The sequence below is a fragment of the Centruroides vittatus genome, unplaced genomic scaffold, assembly GCF_030686945.1.
Source record: "Centruroides vittatus isolate TY-2023 unplaced genomic scaffold, ASM3068694v2 scaffold_712, whole genome shotgun sequence".
Lineage (NCBI taxonomy): Eukaryota > Metazoa > Arthropoda > Arachnida > Scorpiones > Buthidae > Centruroides > Centruroides vittatus.
Window position 1 is genome coordinate 686146 of NW_027122715.1, and position 26788 is coordinate 712933.

At 32.0% G+C, this 26788-nt stretch overlaps 2 protein-coding genes across 2 annotated transcripts in view; one reads left to right on the top strand and one right to left on the bottom strand.

Annotated features, from left to right (window-relative positions):
* Window positions 1–1109: 1109 nt before the first annotated feature.
* Window positions 1110–20532, bottom strand: LOC136989591 (uncharacterized). Its single transcript, XM_067287806.1, has 6 exons — window positions 20244–20532; window positions 12240–12374; window positions 5765–5817; window positions 4436–4546; window positions 4192–4336; window positions 1110–4114 (listed from the first exon to the last, which is right to left on the bottom strand). Exons 1-6 carry the CDS (start codon window positions 20425–20427, stop codon window positions 2055–2057), a joined length of 2688 nt encoding a protein of 895 aa, XP_067143907.1. The 5' UTR covers window positions 20428–20532; the 3' UTR covers window positions 1110–2054.
* Window positions 20533–25609: 5077 nt separating this feature from the next.
* LOC136989618 (uncharacterized protein CG43867-like) overlaps window positions 25610–26788 on the top strand; it is a 209499-nt gene continuing 208320 nt past the window's right edge. The window contains exon 1 of the mRNA XM_067287836.1: window positions 25610–25681. Coding sequence (XP_067143937.1) covers window positions 25629–25681 — 53 coding nt within the window. The 5' untranslated portion in view covers window positions 25610–25628. The remainder of the gene's footprint in view (window positions 25682–26788) is intronic.

Sequence of the window (26788 nt, forward strand, 5' to 3'; positions counted from 1 at the left end):
ATTACAAAAGAAAATTATGAACTTTACAAAAATAATTGAGATTTTGATGATACTTTTTGCTTTGAAAATGTATTTTAGTTCAAAGTTTATTCTTTTCAAAGTATTATTATTATTATTATTATTTACTTAATGAAGAATATAAACTTTCTTTTATAAGTTAATAATACATTATATCTATTTGTTTATACATAGATTTAATTCTTATGGCCCTTGCCAATTAAATTTGTGTGTGATTAAAGGGGTTTATATAGGAAGCGTGTTAAACAAATTAAGGACATGATTGACGCTAGATGGAGATGCTGTTATTTATCTATAGAATTTTGGATACTGTATGCTAATTAATGCGCATTAGAATGAATAATTTTCCTTTATTACGCATTAATTTCTTCCGTTTTAGAATATTTTGCACGACTTCCGAACAAAACCCTACAGCTGACGTTTTGCGCTCCTTTCACTCTCTCTAATTATCGTTGTTTCAAGGTTTACTTATAATAATCACGTGTAATAAAGTTAACGAGCTGAAAAATTTATTGCGTAAACAAACCAAAACACAAGTTCGAGGTCGAATAATTAAAATAAAAAGACATATTTAAAGTAGCGAGTTGGGTTTTTTTTTCCCCGGTCTTTTCCGTCCCGGATTTAATAGAAACATTCGGCTTAAGCTACTGTGTCAAATAATGTCCTACTAGAACCGTGCTATAACAACCGGTCTTGTCCTCTGTAAAATTTGGCCTTAGGTAGACCAAGTTTTTAGATCGAGGACGTGGCAATATACCCGGTTAATCTAGAATAAAAATAGATCTTGTCTGGTGTCGCCTTGTCTCCACACTTTTTATCCAAGAGTTTTCGTGGAAAAAAGCTCGGCACTGTCTTACTTCTATCAGAATTATGAAATTTTATATATTTATTTTGGGTTCTAAAGATCCGAATGGATTATTTTTTCATAAACGGGATTTCGTCGTTGGTTTTTTTAAGGGTGCAAATGGAATTCAATGGGCAGGAAGGGCGTCGACAATGCTAGAGGATGGAATTCGACATGGCTAAATGTACGTGTTGGCTACAAAATTATACAGATAGATCATGTTCCAACGAGTATAAAAAGAAACAGGTTTTTATGGAAAACGTTGTTTAATCGTGATTACATAAAAATTACAAAAATTATGTACAAGAAAATCTGCAGATATACACAAAAATGCTTATTCATATTTATATAACAAATTTGATTCGAAGACGAGGAATATTTACGCGAACGTTCGTTGTTATTCATTAAATTTCATTATAGTTATCGCCTTGGATATTTTAAAAACCGAAATGATTTATTCTAGTTAGATTCTTAAAATAAAATGTTATCCGATAAAATTATTAGTGATATTAAAATATAAACACCCATATAAAGCATGTTACACGATTTTATAAATGGAATGATTGACACTTCTGTTGGCCGGATTGGTAAGGGCCCCATTCTTCATTCACTTTCGAGATAACTCCATGAGATGCCCTGCTCGGCTGTCCCTGAGAAAGGAATCATTTCATTCCAGTACTTGATTAATGGTTAGAAATGGATACTTTGGGACTAAATATATTTGTAAAATGGCTTTAAGTATACTTTCTCTTTTTTTTTTTTTTTTTAACAAGAGGGAGAAATTGAAGGTAGTCTAAACTCTACACATTGGTCTTGATTCTAAAACGTTATGAAGATTGTTTTCACTAAATAAATCGTTTTAAAAACTTCTTCGTAAATTCAGCAATAAGTCCTTTTTTTTCAACGTTTTCGTGTAAAAATTATAAAATTTCACAATGTAGCTGCGTTGAAAACGGCAGCGTGTCTCCGCTTCGTAAACGATTCCGGCTCCAACCACACGCTAATCTGCTGCGGTTTTTCTCTTTAAAGCTTGATCATTCACGATTTATAACGGGTATGTTACGCTTGTCGTGTCAAAAGCCGTCCAACTTAATATTTTTACAGATGTCAAATTGAGCAAAGTCGGTTCAAACCCGATCTCCCTACGGAGACAGACAACTCGACGTAAAAGTCATTTTTCCTCCGTGTAAAATCAGTTACAAGACGGTTGTAATTTCGGAAGAGAGGGATCCTTGGATGGAACGTCGCCCGATGAAGTTATAATTATTGTTTTGGTGTATCCTCCTCCCGGTGTCCTTACGGTATATTCCTGAGACGTGTCTCTCTGTTTCCATAAAGGAGCGTTGTCTTCTTCGGATAATCCCGCTTGTTTCCACAGAGGAGCTTCTTTTGTTTCGGGGAGATCGGGAGACATCTCTAATCCGGTATTATAATGACTGGTTGACGTATCACTTTCGTTTCCGTTAATAGTCTGTTTACTGTTCTGTTCGTCTGTATAGCTCCACGATTCGAATTCGATCTCGGCATCAGTTTTAGAAGCGTCTGGATTTAAATTAGTATATACACCGGTGGCTTTCGCTTGCTTTAATAAAAACTGTTTATGGGACATCATAATGTTGTCCAATTCTTTTTCGCTGATTTCTATCACTTCTTTCTGCTGCGAGGATGGCTGATAAGACTGCAGTACAACTGGCGGAGAAGGATGCTCCCTCTTTTCTAACTGTTTAATGACGGGTGGAATGACCGGAATTTCTATGGATATCGCACTGTCTGTATGGTTTTCTCCTAATTTGTGATCGTTTTTGCGAGGTACACCGTTCTGATTGTGTTCTTGATTTAATTTCAAATCAGTCGTTAATAAAGTATCGGGCTGAATGACTTTCTTTATTGGTGTTGAGGTAATGGTTTTTGTTTCGTTATCACTAGATATAGAAAGACTGGGGGAATGACTGGCTGTGGAAGGCTCCGAAGCAGTTTCGAATTCAACGTCGTTTTTCTGCGAATCGTTAAATATTTCGCTTTGACATTCGGTTGAACTCGTATTAATTTGTTTATCGCCAACATTCCATTTCTTTAGATCGTTTTCTATGGATCCGTTCTGTTCGGTCGAGACGTCTGTACTGTCACTCCTATCGAAATCTGGTGGTTTCAAAATCTTTTTCTGTTGCACTAGATTGGAATCTGGAATGGAATCTTGTTTCAGATCCAACGATACCGCTCTTTCTAATAGCGTTGGTGATTTTTTCGTACCTATTTCTTCTAATTTAGTAAGATCTCCCAGCGAGGAAGATTTGCGTTTGGGTTCTTCGGGTATACCTAACTCTAAGGAATCGTTCGAAACATCGGAGTGACTTCCGATATCGTCGTGCAAACTTTCTGTATCCAAACTATCATCTTCTCCCCCATCTTTTAGTTTTTTTATTTGTGGTATATCGCGGGTTTCTTTAGAGTTATTCGATTTATCGAGTTTCGAATTTTTACAGTCGAGTTCATCCGAATCCACTTGATGAATTTGTGCTATGGTTTCTGCGGAATTACCGTGGGGTGGTTTGGGTGGCGCGGGTGCTTTTCTTTTCCCGGGTGTTCCACCTCGACGTGGATACGGCTGAGGAGGTTTATCGTCCTCCTTATCCGAATCGTATTTATCATTCTCTTCCGAATGGGTCAAAGTTATTTTGACATCGTCTGGGGAGACTAAGTTGGAATTTTTCGATTCTTCTTCGTCTTTTGGAATGTGATCGTCTGGAACTTTACCAGAATCCGAATCTTCTACGAACTCCAATTTCGAATCGGATGAAAGTGACTTTTGTAAAGTTTCTTCCGCAAGTACCGCTAGTGCCTCTTCATCTAGGGAACCCGTGGAAATTAAGGCCGCTGCCGGTCTATCGGCTTCTTCGGGCAGACTGTCGGCATTTCTTAAATACGGTCTGTTGGGTTTTTGATTGGTTGTCAAACCGATACTCTGAGATCTCTTGGGCGCTAGTTCTTGATTGGGATAAGTCTCTTTTCCAATTTGTGTCAAGTCGTCTATAGACTGACTACGATATAAAGGATGAAACAATCTCTGTCCTCCGGAGCGAAAACTTACAGATCCTAGGCGTTTACCCGGGGAAGTGGGCATTACTTGTGATTTTTCGGTAGCTTTGGCCAATTCTAAGTGAACGTTATAAGGGGAAGCGTAACTCAAAATAGTTAAAGCGTCCTCGTATACCATATTATTGAAGGATACGGTCACGCTCAGAATGCGGTCTCCTGTAATAAAACGAAATTATGTGTTAGAATGCGTACAGGCAAGTAGAATAAAGAAAATAATGGTACGTGTTTTCTACCCGCTCTAATCTTTCCGGATTCGCTGGCCGGTCCGTGGTGCAGAACGTCTTTGACAAAAATTCCATCTCTCATATTACCACAGATATTGAAACCTAAACCGGTGAAATCGTGTCCTCTTAAAGGTACCGTTATTCGTTCCGGTTCCTACAAAAGAATATTTATTATTATTACGTTAGAAAACTTCATCACCTATGCGAAATTCCTACGGAATATCATTTCGCATTATCCACAGTAAGAACTTACTACAGCCAAATAAGAATCGTCTCGACTTCTTTGTTTCTTGACTCCGTGGAATACTGAAGAGAAAGGATGATTTTTAGCTAATTTCAACTTTTTATTTTTTGGAGGAAATACCTAGAAAAAAATATTTTACCGTATAAATTTTATAAGTAAATTTTTTCTTTAATTATATATATTTTCTTAAAAAAAGCAGTGAAATTAATCAATACGCGGTAATGTTCCCGACGTCAGAGTGAATTGATGATACAGTCGTTGGAGATAAATGATAGAATTAATAGAAAAAATAATGGAATTAGAAGCAGTAAATGTAAGTTAGATCGTATTAAAATATATTTAAACGTCTCGAATGCTATAATGTACGTGTAAGAAGAAATTTAACGTTTAAATAACATTTAACTTTTAGATCGATAAGAGATAGAAGGAAAAACATTTAAGAAAAGAATTACGGGGAAGATAGACCCGTGTATTGACCATAAAAAAGGGAAATTTTGATTTGTTTTCGTTCCAAAAGAGGAAGATAAAAACATAACGGATGAGATTAAGTTACCCATTCAATTTAAAAATTGGCAGATCAAAAAGAACATTTGTAGAAAGGGAACTGGAAATATTGTAAGCGTTCCAACTACAAAGGAAAAATTCGGAAAATATAAAAGTTTCTAAAGTCTGGATTATAAATATTAAACATTGGCTCGACCTTATTTAATTAAATCGGGCTCTCTCTTTTTTTAATTAGAATCGGTAGTTCGTTACGATTTAATCTAAAGGAATTTACGATCAGATATCGAAACTTTAATCGAGAAAGCATTTTAAGATAATCGACTGCCCTCGTTTCCATTCATAATAAATTATATTGCCGAAAAGCACCTTACTCTAATTATAGAAACTAAAACAGAATAATTAAGTTAACAGAATGCGTCCGACTTAAGATTAAGGTCAAAACCCTCGTCATTGAGAAGCGATATCAATTTGCCTGCAGAGTTTTAGGATAAGGAAAACTTTTAAGTTATTTTATCCCTCGGCTTCTCAAAATTAACTTAATCGAGTATCGATCGACGTCTACGTGCGGGAAGAGAATTTTTTTAAAGAATAATTGACCGTGTTAGGTGGAGAACATTGTGTTATAGAGAAGGCAAAGGCAGTCGTCTTCTCGGTTGGAAAAGGTGAAAGAATGCGTACTGTCAACAATGCCAAGTTTCCGGTACGTGAACTGCGTGGTTAGACTTTGTTTATTTGGTAAGATGAATAATGAAATTCGACCCTGAGGGAGGAAGTGTGACGGAGTAAAAGCAACCGAGGAATGAATATGGGACAATCGTTATGTGGGAAACTTACCGTAAAATTTGGCTGGACCGCGGTTCCGTTATCCGAAGTTATTCCGGCCTGCCCTGCAAGATAAAAAAAAACAAATAATAAAAGAATGGTAACACGTAAATAGTTTCCATGTATTTTATTTATTTCCCCTATAATTGTACCAGCGCGTTCGAATCGCGAAACCTTCGAGGGTGATATTGATCGGAGATCGTTGTCTCCCGACACAAAATCAATAACAAAAACTTCGTATTATAGAAGATAATATATTCGAACAGAAAGTACTCCAACATCCGTTTTGGGTGTTTGTATGACAGGAGATGACGTTACTCATTTCCCCTATTAGTCACACCTATCGGAAACCACCGGCTCGATGTGTCATATAGATTTATCTTCCGAAACTGTGGTAAGTCATCTCTCCGAGGTGGTGAAATTTTTCTCAAAACAATTTTTGCCGACAGTTATTAAAATAAATTTGTCACGTGTAACTTGTCAAGTGCACCACCGACCATTAAACATTCGATACATTGTGTGCTCTTGACGGTTTTTACGTGGCTTCGTATTACTTTACTCGATGTTTTAAAATTGAAATTAAAGTTTATAAAATAAAGACGATGTTAAATTTCATAGGGATGTTTTCTTGTAATAGAAAAATATGAATTTGTGTCGCTGATACGCGGATACAAGCGCTGTTTTCATTCGAGTTTGTCATCCGTAAAATTTTGAGATATCTACGGACACGCTGAATTATTTATAGGATTGTGATATTTACATTAGACGATGGAGTGTTTTTGATGTAAATATTTGCCACATTTATTGTTCTAATAGTGCAAGTTCTTTTAAGAGATATTTTAAACTAAACTCTTGTATACACTTTTTCTCGTCGTCATTTACTATGAATCAAACAGTATACATTATCGACGCGCTGATGTTTTTCTGTAAACAATATTTGTTCTTGTGGTAAAGCTTTTACCACCCACGTTTGAATTTCTTTTATAAAATATAATGGTTTGACCGATTCGTGTATTCTTTACATACTTTATACGATTCAGAACAAGTTTTGTATTTACGTTCTTGTAGATTAAAAATTTTAATCTTTACTTGAATAATATGCAAATTTAACAGTTTAAAAAGTGGCATGAAACAGGTCTATTATTCAACAGAAAAGTAAATAACCTATAAAATTTCATTTGAATTAATGCCATTCGCTCCCAGTTCTCGTCAAGTTATATTTTTACAGTACGTTTATTAAAATATTTTTCGGTTATATTTATATATTACAGAGAACGTTATTAAAAATAAACTTACATCTTGTTTTATTATCCATAACCTTGATTTTTAACATAAATAAACTCTTACTTTTAACACACGAAGCATTTTTTTTAATGGCTGAATTCTTTCTTTCATTGTTTTCGTGCCATTAAATTTGAATAATGAGGAATGTTATAAATGCAACAAATACATCGTTTCATACCGGTTATTTGGTTACGTATCGCTTAACTCGGACAGTTGCCTACTTACTCGGATCGGTCGTGAATGAGAGATACGGTATGGAAATTTTTACACACAAAATACTTTAATTAAATGGACTATTGTGTCGAAAAATTGAATATAACATCATTCGCACACGACTCTGCCATTGTAACTCGCAAACAAAAAGTTGCATCACAAAATCTGTAATTATGCATTTCGTTTCTGCTATTTAAACTTAAATATACGTGAAGAAACACGCAGAAATAATTGTCTTAATCACAGTACGACCTATTTAATTTACGTCGCAGCCGATGAATAAAAGATACATTTACGTATACGAACATTATTGTCCCAATGTAATCGACGAGATCGCCATCTTGTCTAGTTCGAACTTTAAGTCGTCTTGTAAGTCCGATTGATTAATTCGTTTTATGTAACCGTTACGATATTATTATAGTAACAAAATAAACAATCCGCGCCCCACTTTTAGAAACTATCGTACTAATAGCCAGGATAAATAGAACAGGGGTAAAAGTATGCTCGTAGTACTTTGATTAGTAGACCTATATTGTAGCAATTGGGTCGTTTAGATTGGTTGGTTAATTAAAAAGAAAATATACATATAATATATATATATTTAACCTAACAGAAATTCCATACGGGAGAGGAGTTACACAGGTGGAGTCGAACACGAAGCGGGGACGTAAACAACGTGGACCTTGGAGTGCTTCATACATTAATCAAGTGTCAATACGTGATGTTGCGCGAGTATATTTGCACGCTTAGGAAAACTGAGACAAACTACACGGAAAGTTTTCTAAGTAAATACTTGTTAAAACTCTTGTATGCTCGTTGCAACTCCACGCACTGTCGAACGAGAAAAAGGAGAAATCAATCGTATAATTTTTACCCCGTTTCCGGAGTGTTTCGAAATCGTACGCCCTTTACACGTACCGCCCGTAAATGACATCATCCAGTTATGAAACCTCGTTTCTTACGGTTTGAAAGTTTCTTATGTAGCAGCGATTCTAAGAATGGTAATCTTTTAGTTACACCTGCACCGCGCCAATACCTATTTCAAGGTCGATAACGATGACAGAAAACTAGGAAAATCTATTAAAGATACGAAGAGTAACAGGATTCCATCGTAAAATAAGCATTAACTTTGAGGACAGAATGAAAGATTGCATTGAATATTTAAAAGATTTACGAGAGAAATGTTACTAAGGTGGACAATGTATACTATGTTAAAAAAACAAAAAAAAAGCATTGCATCTAGCTTAGTCGTTAAGACGAAAGCTAACTCGGCCTGGCCTTGGGACGAAAGAATGTTTATGTTCTATCTGTTATGCCTCAGGGTGTCTTCTTTGGTATGCACGTATCGTTCTAGGGGCGAAAAACAGATTTCTGAATCCAATTCGGTTGCGTTTTATACGTACAAACAGCATAACTTTTACCGAGGCAATTATTTGTCGCTCGAAAATGATCCAACGTACTCAATTTTGGTTAATTGTATCCAGATGTCTCTTGTTATTACATAGGCAAAGGTCGTTGACAAACCCCCCGTCGAACTCTCTTGCTACTGATATTAATTGGAATCCTGTAAGCACCCTATCGATATATAACACGGTTAGAAATGTCCAATTATCGATAGTCTAGCTGCTTTGGTATTTTGGGTACGATCAACTTCTTGGAAGAAAAATAACAATAATAATATGGCTCTACTCAAATTTATCGATAGACTTTCGTATAATTTAAAATGCATAATTAAAGAAGTTCTTATTAAATATTTATGGGAATAAAATGACGTCATATCTTTCCCTATAAATTGACCTTGACAGCGACGAAACAGCTGACGTGAGCAAAATGAGTGCCATCGGGAATGCCAAGTACCAAAGTGATGGTGCATACCTGGACGCGCGGCTGGGTCGGAGGTCAAGGGTATCCGAAATGGGACGACATTGATCGTCGAAAGACGATGAAATGGCGCCATTGTCCAGTGGAAATTATCTACCATCAGATTCGACTTCATTGATAGCAATTTACGTGTGTCTTCTTTTATCGATGTTTAAATTCCTCGGTTTTCGAGAGAATGGCGGTTCGGTTAGTTTAAATGGCACACAGCATCCAGTTTTCCTCGACTAGAGAGAGTGGAATTTATCCTTCAAACATGTGGCCTGTTTATGTCTTCCATCTCCAAGAAAGCGAGTTAAAGGTGATTAAACTTGAAAAAAAGCCAACAATAATGGTTATCCTCATTACAAGTTTATTTTGTAATTAAATAATTAATTATGTTTCTACGTATGACGTGTGTTAATCACAAATTTACTGTTAGTAATTTACATAAATGCTTTTCTAAACGGAAATAATTCTTTTTGTTCTTTGCCATCAGAGAGTTCTGAATAAATCTCGTATAATCTACACTTTGTATGTAGTTTTCTTTTGTTTTTATCCATTCAAAACTATGCAATATTATTAAGAATGTAACATACGAGAATAGTTGACGATCATATTTCCATCTTCATTATACTCTTTCTGGAAGTAGGAACCAGAAAAGAAGTTTTATTCTCGTTTAATTAGGATATTGGTAACCTATCGGTTTTCTTTAATAAAGGAAACAAAGGGGCGCAGGAGAATGGTCTATTATTACGTTTCAAACGTTTTCCAATAGTAATTACCATTCAATAGGAAAGAAATCGAACCCTTTGTTTACTTTTAGTCAGGGGCCATTTACTGGCAACGGGATGACGAAATAGAACATTTAGATTTTTAATGGTACTCGCTTCCGATATTTATCAGCATTCCGATCAAAGTCACTTATCCTTCAACACGCGATATCTAGTTCCTCCTTCGATATCCGTTCGATATTATCTAACAGGTGAGTATCTGAAAGCTATAACAATAAAATGCACTCTTTTGCCTTCATTACTTCTTTACGAAAAGTACTGAAAATAATCCTGCAAGTATCTATTCAACGAGTAAAATGAATCATTGAAAAAAACGAGTTTGTGACCAGAATATTACAAAGAACGCTTTTTCGTATCCAAAAAACCGCATTATATACTAAAAATAAAAAATAAAAAAAGTTAATTACTATAGCGAGTCATTTCTAAGAAAGTAATTTTCGTTGTCTCTTAACGATTTCTCTTACATTTGATCTTATTTTGACCTTCAGGAGGACCGAGTTGCCGAGAAGACCAAACAAAATGACCTTACTTCACACTCACACACACTCGTCACCAGCTGGAATTTCCTGACTCGGAGCCAAATCCAGAATAAAGCTTTCGACATATGATTGGTATTGTTTTTCTAATGAATCGCGGTTGCATAACCGCACTTTTTTGAAGATAGAGTACGCGCTTTCTTCATATTACTATACTCAACTGCTCGGTTAACCATTGGGAATTTTTCCATGGTCACTAAGATTGACTGACTCATCTTCCTGCAGTAACGACGTTCAAAATGAAGCATTCGGAATGAAATTCTATTAAGCATTTCCATTTTTCATCGTCTACCAAGGCAAACTTCACTAGTTTTTTTTTTTTTTTCTTACAACGTGGGCTTATCTCCGCCATGTCTGACTCTCGATCAAATAGGTCAATTCCACATTACAACATTACAGTGTGTTATTAAGTAGGCGTAACAATATTGACACTCGAAAACATCGTAGGAAACAGCTGTTCGTCGCTAAAAGGAGGTGAACTTAATAGAACGACCTTGTTTTCTTCTTTAAACATTGTATAATATAAGAAGAATACTAATTACCAGTCGATAACTTACCATCCAGATATTTATATAGGTCTATAAAGACCGTGGGTGATACTTGACCTGATTTAAAGTTAAAAGTTGAATAACTAGTGTCTAGTACTCGAATTACGCATATTTTACCGCTAAATATTTTATTAAATGCCTGTATATAATGTATAAAAGTCCATTGGTGAGTAGAACGTGATAAAAATGCTTCGGAGGAACAAATTTAGAGTAAGGGGATAAAACAGAGACGGATCTGTAGTGTGATTTCGTAACAGTTCGGGCTTGTAGTTAAGATAGTTTGATTCTCGATGGTGATAAATATTTTTTATGTATCAAGTTTGCCCACTACTTCGCTCGGTTGTTATTAGAGAAATGAAAAACGAGGAGAAGGAATGAACTGAATATTTCAGCCAGGTTGTTCTTGTTTGTTAACCCTGTTTCTATTTATAAAAAAAATTAAGAGGTAATATCCAACAGTGATATGTCTGGAGCGTGATTCGAACTGGGTTTTAGTAATTGACGTAGGCTAAAATACACGTGGGACTTCTCATGACTCGAAATTACTCATTACTCGACAAGGCCGACAATGGATAAAGCAAATTCGAATGAAATTGATGCTGATGATTGACGATGAAATGAAATGATGGATTCGCCATACTCATCGATCGAAACAGCGGAAGAAACTGGTGTTGGTGGATTCTCACAATGGAAAGGAAGATCCTTATAATGTGAAAATCGGGAAAAGAAAACAGAGGATATCTTTAAAAAGTTTAAGCGCTTTAACAAATTATCAATTGAAATAAATTGTTTTAATTAAACCAGGATAAGAAAAAAATATATACGTATATTTTAGGTCATGTTTAGTCTAGTTTACTTAATAAAACAAACTAGAATTGTATTATTAATACATTATTATCATCGCATTTATGTAAATAAATCGATATTTTATCGACTATTTTAATATTTTTAGAACAAATATTAAAAAATTTGTCTTTACGAACGATAAACAAATTTTATCGCAAGTTTTTTTTTTAATATAAACATGGTGAATTACGAAAAATTAATATATAAATATTTGCTTAATACGATTCTTTGAGGAAATATATATCTATTTATAATTAAATGAATGTGCAAATTCAATTTACCGTGATCTTAATCTTAAAAATTTGTATATTGTATACAAATTTTTAAATTTAAGATTGTAAAACTTGTAAAATATTCATTATTTTCATATAATTAGAGATGCTGTTGAAAGGATGATGATGATGATTACCTTTTTCCGCATCATCCACCGTCGCTTTATCCGTTTCGTCGTCTCTGAAATACGGATTGTCAAAAGCATATTTACTGTCTAATTCGGGAATTCCTTTTTGAGAGAGGTTTTCTTCTTCTACGCCACTCCTTCTGGCTAAAATTACAGAGAAAATAAACATTAATCAATTTAATATAATATTTATGTTTGCGTGCTGTAAAATATGTATAAATGTTACTAATTTAAAAAATAAAAAAAAAATAAGTTTCAATAGTAGAAAATTCAGTAAACTGAACCATAACGAGAATAGGAAACATTATACATGTACACAGGAATATTTCAGTTATGTGACTAGGATTGAACTTTAGACAGTTATTTAGATTGTTTTTTTATGGATATATTTTTTTGAAATAATTTTTAAAATCAATTGTTTATCGAGAACGATAAAGCTTTGTAAGATAGGAATGACTTCATCTTTTCGAAAAGTTGCATACTTCGAACGCTTCGGAGCTCGTCCCTATCATAAATTGTGATGGTAGCAGCGATGTAGGAAAGAAACTTCGACCCGCCGATCTCAACCGGGTCGTCGAAATCGCCCCTAAGCTTCGAAAATGCGTACTTTGCAAAGGAAGTAGGAATAGCTGAAGGTCACAGGTACACGTCATCCACCTTTTGTGACCTAATGTTGGAAGTTTTGTCGTTTCCTGACTCTTCTATCATCCGCTGCTCTTGTTTAGCTCCGGACAAAAGAAAAAAAAAAAAAACCGTCATTTTAAAATCGAAACGTCTACCGTATTTTTAAATTCTATTGTAATTAAGTTTTACGCGTTTTATATAAAATACTGTAATTACTCTTCCATATATTAGAAACTATAGCTCATATTTTTCTATATCAAACTCCATTTTTTCCCCGTATATAACGAATATCTTCGTTATTTAGCTCATACATCTGGTTTCCTATACGTTTTTTTTAAACAACTTATTAAAAAAAACTGTTCCTAAATTGAAATCGTTACTTTAAAAAGAATGGAATGCATTCTAGATTTAAATTTACGACACAATGAAAATATAGGAGTCGAAAAATAAAAACGTGTCTGTTTTTATTAAAGGTATTTTCGAAATTAAAAGAGAGAGAGAGAGAAAAAAAAAAGAACATCTATTTATTAGGAAAACACAGAGGAAAAAATAAAGGAAGTGTATAACAAAATTCTATTTTAAAAATACCGCCCATTAGTATGAAAATGTAATACGAGTAATTGTCCATTAAATATTTTAAAAAAACCCCTTTCATTCAATGTAAAACTTTTTCCATAGAATATAGAGCTTAATATAAAGCTTTATTTATTATATAATGTTTTATAGATCATTATTGTGTAAGTAGACGGATATTTTCCGATCAATTAACTAATTATCGTAGATAACTGCGCTTCGCGATTGTTGTATAATAGAAGATTTTTCTTAATGTTATTGGAGAGGTTGTCCCGACTTTCCAACGTAATGCATTCCTAAAAATATGCACGAAAGTCGAACAATAGAGTAGTTGCATAATATATTATGGAGTTCTGTTCCAAGAGAGCTAAAAAAGTATTATAATATCTGTTATTAAGATAGAGAAATTTTTCCTTTTTTTGTGTGTAATATTCTTTTAAAGTGTTAAAACAATAAATTAAATCGAACAGATGGTCTTGTCAGCTTGAAAATTTCGTCTTCCAGATGAAGAATGTGCAGAATTTAACATGTGAGAGAGTTAAAGGTATCAAAGTATCATGTACGAAAGAGGAATTGTTCAAAAGTCGAGGATTACATATACATATTTTATATCTTTTCTTATATTTCTTACATTACATTTTCATTTAATATACTTTATGATGATGTTTAATAGAAAACTGTTAAAGATATTTTCAAATAAAATTCATTTCTTTTATCAAATAAGATTAAAAGTTCAATAAATATTAACGTATTATAAGATGGACCAGGAATAAATCTTATCATCTAATTAAATTCTTTTGTAAATATTTAGGAAAAAATTAATCCATAAATATGAATATTCAAAATTAGATTTTAATCTTGAAACTGTAATATTTCTCTGCCAATAACGAATTTAATAGGAATTCTATTCTTGAAATTCCATTCATTTAGACCTTAGAACTATTGATCAATCTCACGTGGTTTCGATGTGTCATTCCACTCCATTAACTTGCTTTAATTTTTAATATAAAAAATAGTACTACTAATACAATATAATTAAAATATTATATTTTAAAATTATTTCTCAATATATAAATATTTGTACGTTAAAAAAAATGATATAGACAATTAGTAAAAAAAAACGGTAAAGAGGATCCAACGTATCGGATTATCGTAGTCTCATCACGCTTAAAGTGTCGCAATAGTATTATAATACATGTTTAGGCATATTTAAAAAGCATGTTCTCTCTTCAGATCAATCAAACATACATTAAATATTGTGATTACCTCGACCAAAATGGCTGAGGCACATCACAATCAAGGTCTATCTATATAAAAAGGCCAGGACACGCGTACTGGAGCCGCCATTTTGGGTCGTTTTGAGTCTCATGTTTAAAACAAACTTGTACGAGCAGTCAGTTTTATACGACATTAATTAAACTAAAATTGCATAAATTAGTTTAATTAATGTCGTATAAAACAGACTGCTCGTACAAGTTTGTTTTAAACATTCGACTCAAAACGACCCAAAATGGCGGCTCCAGTACGCGTGTCCCGACCTTCTTATATAGACCTTAATCACAATGGAAACAATAGAAAAGAGATTCCGTTCGATAGAGAGTTAAAATTTAAGATTACTTTAATAAAATGTCTGAAAAATGAGGTTTACTTTGCACCTTGATACACTTCTTCGTCTTAGTTAACAAGAATAATTTTACAAAATAATAAATTTTTAACAAATTTTTATTGAAGATTTACGACAATATTAATTTCCAGTATGAAATGAAAATATGCAGGATTGCATAATTATTACGAAAACACGAATATTTTCATAAAATACCTTATCTTCATACCGTATATTCAAAAATTCAATAGTAATTATTATTACTTTTTATATAATATTTTGGAGGGGGGAAAAACATTTATAATTACTTCTTTTAGATGAAAAATTAAAAGAATTTTCTTTAATTTATCATAATTAAAAATAAATTATTACATTTTATATATTATTCTACCTCTATCCTATATAATATTATTTGAAATTCATAATAATTTATGAATTTTTGCATATTGGTGCATAGTTAAGTTATTTTTCAACGTAAATTTCCTTGAAAAAGATAATTAAATTGTTTACTATATAAACTATTAATTAAAAGTTAAATAAAGATAATTAAATTTAACAAATTCATCATAAAAACAAACTTCAATAATCTATTTAATTGAAGTTCCCATAGACTTGTAGCCCTAAGCTCTAACATATAACAGGCCCTTTTCTTTCCAGCAAATAATGATACGCGTAAAATATGAGGCCCTAAACTCAGTTTGTTTAGATTATTTTCAAAACTGGGCAAGGCCTTCATTTATATACATAATTAAAGCTGTCCGCGCGATCTGTTTGACCCAGTTTAACTTTGCGCGATTTTCCAATATTTCCTCCTATATTTTTATCATAATTTCCAAGTTTATAGATAGAAAAAATTTTTTATTACACTAGTAAATCATACAGTCTTCAGTTCTTAATTAATAAAATGGAGAGGAGAGAAAAGGATACTTTTAACGATGTAAATTTTCGGTAAATTAATTCAATGATCTTGCACGAACCAAGATGGCGACGGGTGAGTGATGAGGCACACGCCAACTTCTATCACGAAAGTGAAAATTTAGCAACGTTACCTTTGACACGGCGTGAACGTCGAATAATTGGCGGCATAAAGTAATTTTCTACGTTATTAAGTAATTAATTTTCGGCCGAATTTGAATATCGATGTTAAACTATTTAATTAATAAACTTTTTTTAAAAAAAATCACAATATCGATTGTATTTTACGAAGATTCGACGATTAGTTTTTGTGAAACGAGTGAAAAAGGCGTGACTGTTTAGTTACTTAGAGAAGGTCAGATAAATCACGCTAATTGTCGAACATCTGGTTGGAAATCTTGCAGCTGGATTGGCTTATGGTCTACGGTTTTATGTCAGCTTCACCTCAAAACCATTCGGAGCGGTTAAGGGTTATATAATCTATCCCAAAAAGACAAGAATCGGAAGAGATAACAAAGAAGGGATGTCCTTGAAAGAGGCGTCCACACCCACAGAGTCGTACAGGTATGCTACTTCAGTCACGTTCCGACTAAAACTAGGTTTCCTCCCTCCAGAATACATTCCTTACATGGTTGTATTCGAGACGTCTGCATATTTAACCCGGTTATCGAAAATTCGGAATCTTAAAACACTTAAGAAAAGACCGGGAAAACATTTTCTATAATAATGGCGGCGGCAGGTGTGCATTGACACGTTTCTGTTTAAATTTGCAAATAAACAAATAGTCACTCCATTACGAAACACGTAAAAGCTATCTAGAAACTATATTCCGGGAACGTGTTAAACAAACAATTTAATGGCACACAATTGCAAGTGTATAATGATTACTTATTATCAAAACTTATTGAATTTCAGAGGTCATTACTATTTCAGAAATACATTGCGTAGATACACGATTCACTTACCAAGTAAGCCAAGAAAATGGAAATATTCCTAATTAGGTTAAATAGGAACCGTAAATGATTTGTTTTTCGGTATTTAGAACGGTTCTTGCATTGTTTTTCTTTTTCTGTCGGTTCGTAATTAATAACGGAATTGTTTATTGTCTGAAATTTGTAAACACAATGGCGAAAGTATTTGCTGACGAATACGTTATTACATTGCTTTGCACAAAAAAATTCTTTCCCGCAGAGCAGCGTATCTAAAGGAGAAGAATATATATAAGGAACAGTGTTTTTGAACGGATAAAGCACTGCTGTGTTATTGTATAGCCAGCGTTGACGACCTTTCATCTGTTTCTGACATCTTTTTATATAGCATGTAGTAGTATAACATTATTAGTAAGATCATATTTAAATGTTTTAACGTTGTCACTCGCGAGATATAACATGATATATAGGTACTTAGTGACGTTAGAAAGTAATGTATGCTGGAAAAATAAAACTTTTTGACACTTGCCACAGCTTATTTTATACGATAAAGTATGGTTTTAGTTGCTGAGAAAGTGCATTTACTACTGGAAGGATTAAAAACTAATATGGTTTGTATATTATAAATGTTCTTAAGAGGAAGTATTAAGAAGAATTTTAATTGATTACTGTTAATGAACTTTTTATATATTATTATATATATATATATTGAGCTACTGACCCGATTAACATAAAATGTATGGACACGTGTAGTCGTGGCCAAACGTTTTATCTTTCGTGTTTCCTTTATCGTGTGATATAATAATAATAATATATATATTAAAATGATAAAATTCCATCCAGATAATTCGCTGTCGTATCGATTACACGCCATTAGCTCGTTTTTCCTGCTTTAATTGAATATCCTATTCGATGCCAACAATTAATCATCCGGTAAATAAAATACAAAACTTTTCCTCAAATTCTAATACCGAATTTTATTATCTTCATAAAATTCTAAGTATTTCTATAATTATTAATGATGACTATTATAAAAATAGGTCATGCCTTTAAGAGATATTTTACAAAACAGATTTTTACCTCGTCATCCGTTCTAGCTCAAGCGCAACATTCGAATGAATGCAATTATTATGTTAAAATTTTTCATTTTTCTATCGCATTTGCATGATTTCTAATACAATGCATGCTTAGTCGATTAAATCTATTGAAAATATTTTGATAAACCGAAGTGTGAAATTCCTTTAAAATATTGAAAACAAAGAAAAAATTCCCACCTGTACCTATCGCAACACTTTTTACAATCGACCTTGGGTCGTTTGTTTGTGTTGCATTTTCACTGATAATAACACTGTGAAATTAAATATAAAAAAATTTAAACTTTAGATTTACTATAGTAATATAATAATACCATAAATTTTCCTCTAAGATATGAAAAAATAACTGTATAACAACTCACATCTAGGAAGCTCCATAGTCACTCAAGGAGAATTTCTGTATGAAATATATGACTATTAAAATATTTTAAGTCGCCGAAAACAAACGTGGCAGGGGTGGCATTGCGCCAAACTACTAAAATTTCATAATTGTTTACACCATTTTGTTTCTAAAATACGTCACACCGATATTACGTCGTCGAAAATCGTCATCGCGTTACACAAGAATGGATAACGAACGCCCTTCGGGTATAGAGGACCTTTTATAAAAGAGGCAGCGCCCCTTTTAGTTTCTTCCAAAGTTTGTTGACGTTGTTATTCCCCCGAGAAAAGCGTACAGTTGAAAAAAAACCCACTAACCAGTGTATATGCGTGGATATTACCGGAGGCGTACAGGTACAATGTTCGACATACCGAAGCATCCATGATCCTAAACTTAATTTAGATCCGAAAAATATAACAAAATATACTACAAAAAAGGCAAAATCTATATATGTATTTTTTCTTTTTTGTATAATTAGGTCGAAAATATGAAAAATTTTTATTTTGTTTTGCACGAATATGCCCCCCTTTTTTTTAAATGGCCTTACAGTTTCCTCTCTCTCTCTCTCTCTCTCTCTCTCTCTCTTTAGACATTTTACATGGAAAAAAATCTTTGGGGAGGTTGTAGGAAATTCCAAAAGCGTCATTGTCCGATATAACATCATAATGTGATTTATTAAATAGAATATATCTCCGCACGATACTGTTGATAACCAATTCTAATCTTTTTTTTATCTGTTTATAATCCAACGCCAAAATCTTTGATACCGACCTGACTGCGAACAATATAACGGATACAATGTTTCCGCATGGCAATATAAAACGTACAGTGAACCATTATACACAGAAAGGTGAAAAAAAAAACGAATGAAAAGAATATATTTTTGGAAATTAGTTACCCGAATCATCACTAGATGGCAAGAAAACTTTATATTAATTAAACCATCGCCATTTTTAATATGCAAACACTTAAAACAGTACGAGTTTTATGAGTTATAAAATGTAAAGTATTAATATAAATGTCGAAAAAAAAAAAAAAAAAAGCGATTTTTCCTCCAGTTAACCTCTTACAAATGTATTATATCTATATATTCAAGACCTATACCATTAGAATAATTATAGCTTTATGTTACAATTTCTTAAAATTTAACGATTAAAATACCAGCTGTTGAGATAGAAGAGCACCTGTTTCTTTAATAACAAGTTAGTTTCCTGTATATTAATATTTCTGTTTAAAATTTTTATAAAGTAAAATAGAATTTATACAGTTAAAAACTCCTTCACATATTCAAGTATTTTTTTTTTTTTTTTTTTTTTTTGAGTTTTTCGCTTGGGATAAAATTCATTGAGACAATAAAATATAATAGGAAAATTATTCGAAACTAAGTTTGGAGAAATACGAGATAAAAACATTGACAATTGAACGAGTTTGATCTACAGGTAGTAAAGAGAAAACAGGTGTGCAAACTAAAAAAAAAAAAGGTCTATGACGGAACAGAAATAGTTGTGTATATGTGTGTGTGTGATCGATATTTAACGCAAAAAAAAAAAGAAGAAAATACTCGAAAAGAGCCATCGAGATACCATTTAATTCATTTAAGAAAGTAAAAAAAAATAATTAAATAGAATACATGCGCTTAAAGATGAATAATCGTAATAATTTAAGTGAGCGAAGATTCGAATCTGAGGAAAGATATGGCGGCATTAAAAGAAAATGGGCAAGTGGGTAACAAGATCATCACGCAGTAACTTGTTAAAGAAAAAAAAAACTGGCCTGTAGTTTGTCACTTACCCTACTAATGCCGTGTAAATAACGCGCGGTCATAAATTTAAAAAATGCAATGCCCGCGACATTATTTTTAACCACGTATATAAATAAATTTATAATAAATACCTGAACGTTTATTGTAGAAATACCAAACTGCGAAGAGGGCTATTGCAGATGTGATAAGTGTCACAGCAATTGTAGCCAGGACAATTCCGGCGATACCTCCAGTACTGTAACACACGTCGCCTTCAGCGGCCGTTGCAGCATCCATTAAGAGAAAAACGCTAAACAGGACACTAAACCGATACATTTGAAAAGTTTGTAGGTTGCTACACCCGCATCGTACAAAGTGGCATCTGCTTACACCAAAGTACAAGCTCGACTGGTTACTGCTATCACCTATGCATTTTGCAGTTATGTGGGGATTCAATTGGTGTCGACCCTCCGCCCAGCGCCATCTGCCGCATAAAATTTTGTATCGAAGATTGTCAAATTATGCAATAGAATAGTGTGACGTCACAGAAAATAGAACTTTTTTCTTACACTTCGATTGTTGTAATTTTGTGCTAAATTCGTACTTGTACTCTTCTAAGAAATTCTTTATTTTTAAGTTAAATATAAATAATTTTTGTGTAATTTTAAAATGAATATTTAAAAAATTCGGGTCAACTTGTTTTATTTATTTATTTTTTATTATTTTTTTTTAAATCAGTTCTTCGAGAAGTGCAATATACAATTTTTCCTACTAAAACTAAATAGTACACAATATAAAAATATTCACGTATATCAATAAATAATTATTTCTTAATATATGCAATAGAATAATAATATTCCAGGAAATCAATTTTCTGTAATCGCAAGATTTATCTTTCCTTTAATAAAAAACAAAACAAAACAAAAATTTTATTCATTGTTTAAAGTCTTTTCCTGACACATTTCTTTCGAGTCGAATAAATTTTTACTAAATGTGTATTATTTTATCGCTAAATTCCTCACACTCGGGCATTTTTCTAAGGAAAAAAAATAATAATAATAATTGAGAAAAATGTTAAAATAACTGCAATTATTATTTAAAAGTTAAAAATAAATTCTTCGGGACGTAGAAAACGGAAATATTTCTTTAAAAAAAATCTTTGAAGTAAGCAGAGATTCGATAAAAAATCATCCACCACGATGGTTAGCTATTTATCAGAGAGTTTTTTACTTTTGGCCAGGGTGCTTTGTCATTTGTAATGGCCTCCTATCTAGCTAACGATACGATTGTTACCATCGGGATTTTGCCAGAAAGCGCTATAAATCTAAGTAATTTGTTTCCGAATTAAACATGCTATTTACTAGGAAGATTGAAGCAGTCTTTGTCTTTCCTTCAGAGTGGATGTTTAAATAGCTTCCAGGTCCTTATCGTTAGAATTCCTTCTTCTCTTATCAATACAGGCTTTAAGTGTTGGGTCTTCCATTCGACAACTTCTATTGACGTCCATTTGGATGGAGAATAAACAAAAGATCAAATCTATAGAAATGGAATCAATCTTTATAGCTTTGATAGTCCCTTTATCGAAAATACATTTGTCTTCTCGAAAGGCGACGTAATAAATTATTTAAAAAGGAATTTAAAATACTGTAAAATGTTTTAATATATATAGACATTATAATTTTGAATCGTTTAGTACTTTTTTTTTTAATACGAATTGTATAGCCCTGTACTGTATGTATGTACAGTACATCTTGTAGGAGACCGTGAAAGAAGCCTGATTTATTAACAAGACATCGTTGCTTAGTCGGAAATGCTTTGATATATCTCAATGTAGGTCTTTAAAGTTCGAGTATGGCGGGGTTAGAACTTGCCCCGAGGCGAATCGTAACCCACAATGTATGAGGACATTCGCAATTTCTTCCTATCGTTATTTCTTTCTAAAATTATCTTCTAAGTACGGATAATTACTTAAAATGTTTTATTGCATAAATACATTTGAGTAATTTTTTGTTGAATTATCGGAAAAAATTGATCGCGAAACAAAACAAAAAAACTTTAATTCTAAAGCTAGTGTCCATTGTGGCGCCATCTGGTGAACTAGAAACAATTTATTATAAAATATTTAAAAATCAATTAACTAATATATTTTCATTCAATTCTAACGGAAATATGTATTGAACAATTTAAATATACGTACGAATTTAATTTTATTAAAACTGTTTTTATTCAAAATGCGATTTACTACTCCGTAAAGATACGCGCAGATCTTCTCCAGGTTATCAACCAGTTCTATAAATAAATTTTATTCATTAATTAAATTTATATATATATATATATATATATATAAGCAGGAAAAATATTAATGTAAATTACTCACATAATTTATTATAAAATTAATTAAAATACACAATTTAATATTTATACGTAAATCGTCGTATTTACGATACAATAAATCGGACAAATTTCTCTTTAAGATGGTTATTATATTATTAAAATTTGAGAAAAATTGGCCCTGGACGTATTTAAAACGTTTACTAATCGTAAAATATCTCTTTAGATTTTAATAATGTATAGGATAACCCATAAACATCCGAATCGACTCATCGAAATTTGTCGTCGAGGCGTCAATGGAAGATAATAAATCGCTAGTTACGGGCGAATTATTCGTTGTAAAAGTTTTATAACTTTAAATTTAAAATTGAATTAATGCTATTTCCTCTTATCGGTGATAATAGGGCGCGATTATAATCTTAAAATAATCTAGGACCAGCTTAATTATCCAGTTTCGCATTATTCGTAGAAAACGAGACAGGTTTTCAAAGACGAAAACAAGTCCAACATACAAATTTTCCTTATAAAACCAAAGACGTGTTCGGTTCTTTAACATATATACTGGAAATTTAAGGAAGGTAGAATATACAGTGTTTAGTATTGCATAGATCGTGTTTGAGCTATGTGATACGGGATATTATAGTCTATCTATGTAGAATTTTTTAAAATATTTTGCATTAAAGTAAACATGAAAATACCTAAAAATATTTAATTGAAGATATGACCTACATAAAAAGCGATTTAAATATATATATATATTTTTTTATTGTATTAATTACAGCGAAAATTGATCTATTTTAGAATTTAATTTGTTGGTTCGTCGCGAGATGGCGCTTCAAATATTTTCAAAATATATTTTTGTGATGCTAATCCTGATACGGAAGAATTGTGATTTTTTTTTTTTTTTTTTTTGCTTTCCTTTCAAGAAATTTGCATATGAATATACGATTTAAGCTATTTTACATTATAATTAGAATTTTTGAGATCTATTTTTATATTTTTCCATCTGTTCATACGCGATATGATCGATATAAGGTATACGTTATGTAAATCTGACTATTTTTCTAGTCGAATTTATAAAAATAATGAATAATATGGTAAATATTTTAAAACGAGTGAGGTAATGTTTATATTTATTTAGCTATCCTTCCTCTCAGATGGTTTTAATAATCAATATTTCACTTTCAGTGTAACTATCGAACCGTTAATAATGGATTTTTTATAATCGATTAAGATCCACTTTTCAAAATGACATTTCCTGTTTACTGTATTAAAATCACTAAAATATTCTTGAAATTTTATTAATCCAAATACATTGTGCGAACAATTTCACTGCGTAATGCAGTCAAACCCGCTGACGGAAACATAAAAAAAAAAAAAAATGGCCGCTGTTTAGAGGTTCCACTGTATTTATATACAATCGGTTGCATATTGTGGAATGATTAAATTGTAAAATAAATTTTTATATTTTGATCGTCAATATTTAATGAACCGAAGAGAGAACGGAGGAGTTTAGTTATTATTTATTACAATAAGCAAAACGAATTTAAGTAAATAAGTGTGGAAAAGTTGGTATAATTCATTTCTGGAATGGATGCTTTAGTCGTATTGCTTCCATACACGGAACGTACAAACATTTAGAAAAAGGATTAACATTAATTTAATTTTACTTTGGAAAACATTAATAAGAATTCGCTATCACGCACTTCCGTTAGTTAATGAGTTGCTTCGAACATTGTTTCGAATAGTCTAATGGCAAGATTCTCGAGCACTTCTTCCATTCGGGATACCGTTATTGTAAAGTATCTTGGTAATTTTTGCCATGCCAACCGTTTATTACGTTCATTATTTATTGCAAAATAAAACTTGTCATGTTTCTATGAGCATTCATTCTAATATTAGTATTTACAATTTGCGTATCATCATTATTATACCATAAATGTAACAAGGTAAAATTAAGTCCTTATTCAAAATCTAACGTTTCTATCGATTTTTGTTGAAAATATCTATGGTTTTTATATGAAAAACTTTCCATATTTTTTCTCTGAGGTATATTTTTGTGGTTAAAATTATACAATTCATTAGTCTGTGTTAAAATTCCTCCTAGGATCTAGTTTAAACGTATACTTAAAAGGAAAAATTTAATATTCAGAAATGAAAAGAAAAAAAAAATCCTCTTCCAATGTCATTAAAATAATGATACGGTATTAATGATAAAAGTTGCTTTGATGATGACTTATTTTTAAAAACCTACATGTAAAATTATACCTGTTACCTTGAAGCACCCTTCATACAGGCTATAGATAGTTTGAAAGATATTCCAGATTTGAATTTCTACAAAAAAAAAAAACGTATAATAGATTATTTTTAGGCAAAAGGGAACTTAAAGAAATGGTAGGAATGAAATTTTTCTTATTAAATATCTATGAACAGTGAAATTATCAGTCGTGACGATTTCTCGATCTCTCGTATCATCCATCACAAAATTCATCAATAAATGCAGTCAGTCGTGGAAAATGAGTTTAGATAAGCGAGGTTACGTGCCAATCCATCAGCAGGCCTCTCTTAATGAGGCCTCGGAAAGCAATTATCTTCCTGGATAAGTGTTAAAACTGTTAAAAATATATATTGGTTTATATTGATGAAATTTCTCTAATAGTTTAAACACTGCACCGATATTCAAATTTATTCCGGATGAAGCATTTCATTCTTATGGTTACTACGGTAAACTGGATTTTATATTTATTCGAACGTGGATAAGCATGAACATTTCGCTTTATTTTATTGCTTAAACGAAAAGAAATAAACTAAACAGATAAAAATCTTCCCAGTCAAAACATAAAACTTTAGACAAACAGAATATAATTATAAAGAAATCAAACAAATGACGAAGAGAATATTACAAGATTATGACGAAATTATCATTAGTCATAGATACCGTGAACTGAAATCCTGACAGTTGAACCTCGCCTTTTCCTGTTCAATACGTAGTCATTTATTAAAAAGAAAATGATTTAGCCCATAGGCTTCTCGTACTTCTACACTATAATTTTGTAACTTAATGATTATTTAATTAATACGTTATACAAAAATTATCTTTTGAATAAATTAAAGTAGTTATTCGAATCTTAATGTTGGAAGGTTAATAAATGAATAGTTTTGTTTTAAAAATATCGATGAAGAATGGAAATTTTCGATGGTAAACGATGACGATAAGGATGTGGCCAATTAAAAATGTTCGGAGACATTCGTTATTACGGTAATTTCCTTTCTAAATCGCTTTGTTCTCTGTTACTTTAATAAATCTACTTTTATTTTCCTTCTTCCAACACGTAAGTTATTAAAATATTATTATTTTATTTTTATATATTCGATTAAAATGTCTCGTAAGCTAAACTGATTTTATAAGCGCCTTAATTCGTTAATGTCCACAATACTTTGAAATTATCTTAATGGAGGAAATATGATAATATAGCCTACTGTATATCTAAATTGCTTTTCCGCCGCTGTCTCGTATTAATATATTTAATTAATAAAACGGTAGAAATTTGTAAAATGTACCGCTTGCATATTTAAAACCGACTCCAATAACAGCCGCCATTTTTATTTTGTTTTTCGGGAACGTTCCGAAATGCATACAAAATATAACACAGTAGTAGCTTTCAATAAATAAGATTACGATCATTTAAAGAAAATTTTATGTAAATTTATGTTAATTATTCTCACCGACGAAAAAATTATTAAATAATCTATTTATCATCATCAATGTTGACGTTAATGTAACGTTTTGTAATTATTCTATACGTTACGATCCGGGACATCTGTTTGAAGCATCCTCTGTAATTTAATGTATGACCATTTTATGTTCGCCAATGTATATTTAATATTTATTCGAACGAAATATTTTTACCTACGAATGAAGTCATAGATTACTCGCGTACTACATAAACAGCCAAAGTAACTGTTAATGATTCAATATAAATTGTACAGTACAAGCGTATTAAATAGAATTCAGATAACAATAATACATTCAGGATATCAATTATTCGGATATCCGTTTAATCGAGATCATCGTTTCCATAGTTTATATTTTATAAAACTCAATCCAAATAAGAATATTTAATATATCCGGATGGGCATTTAAATCTTATATAAATCGGATTTGTGGTACATTTAGTGTGATATAAGCAACGATCCACGGTTTTATCTTAATTTTCGTAACAGACAACAAAGAGGGAGGAAGCTGAAATTACAAACACCATAATTTTACTTGCAGAATAATAAAATCAGTTCTGTATGTAAATTACGGTGTTTATAAATCATATAACGCAGAAAACGGCAATTTGTGGCTTCACTTTCATACAAG

Bases quoted from the DNA above. Each gene is read 5' to 3' on its own strand.
- LOC136989591 (XM_067287806.1), bottom strand. From the start codon at position 20,427: ATGTATCGGTTTAGTGTCCTGTTTAGCGTTTTTCTCTTAATGGATGCT. The intron at 5,818-12,239 runs GTAATCATCATC...TTTATCTTGCAG, and splicing joins GGTGGATGATGCGGAAAAAG to GGCAGGCCGGAATAACTTCG. The intron at 4,547-5,764 runs GTAAGTTTCCCA...ATTTTTTTCTAG, and splicing joins CGGTCCAGCCAAATTTTACG to GTATTTCCTCCAAAAAATAA.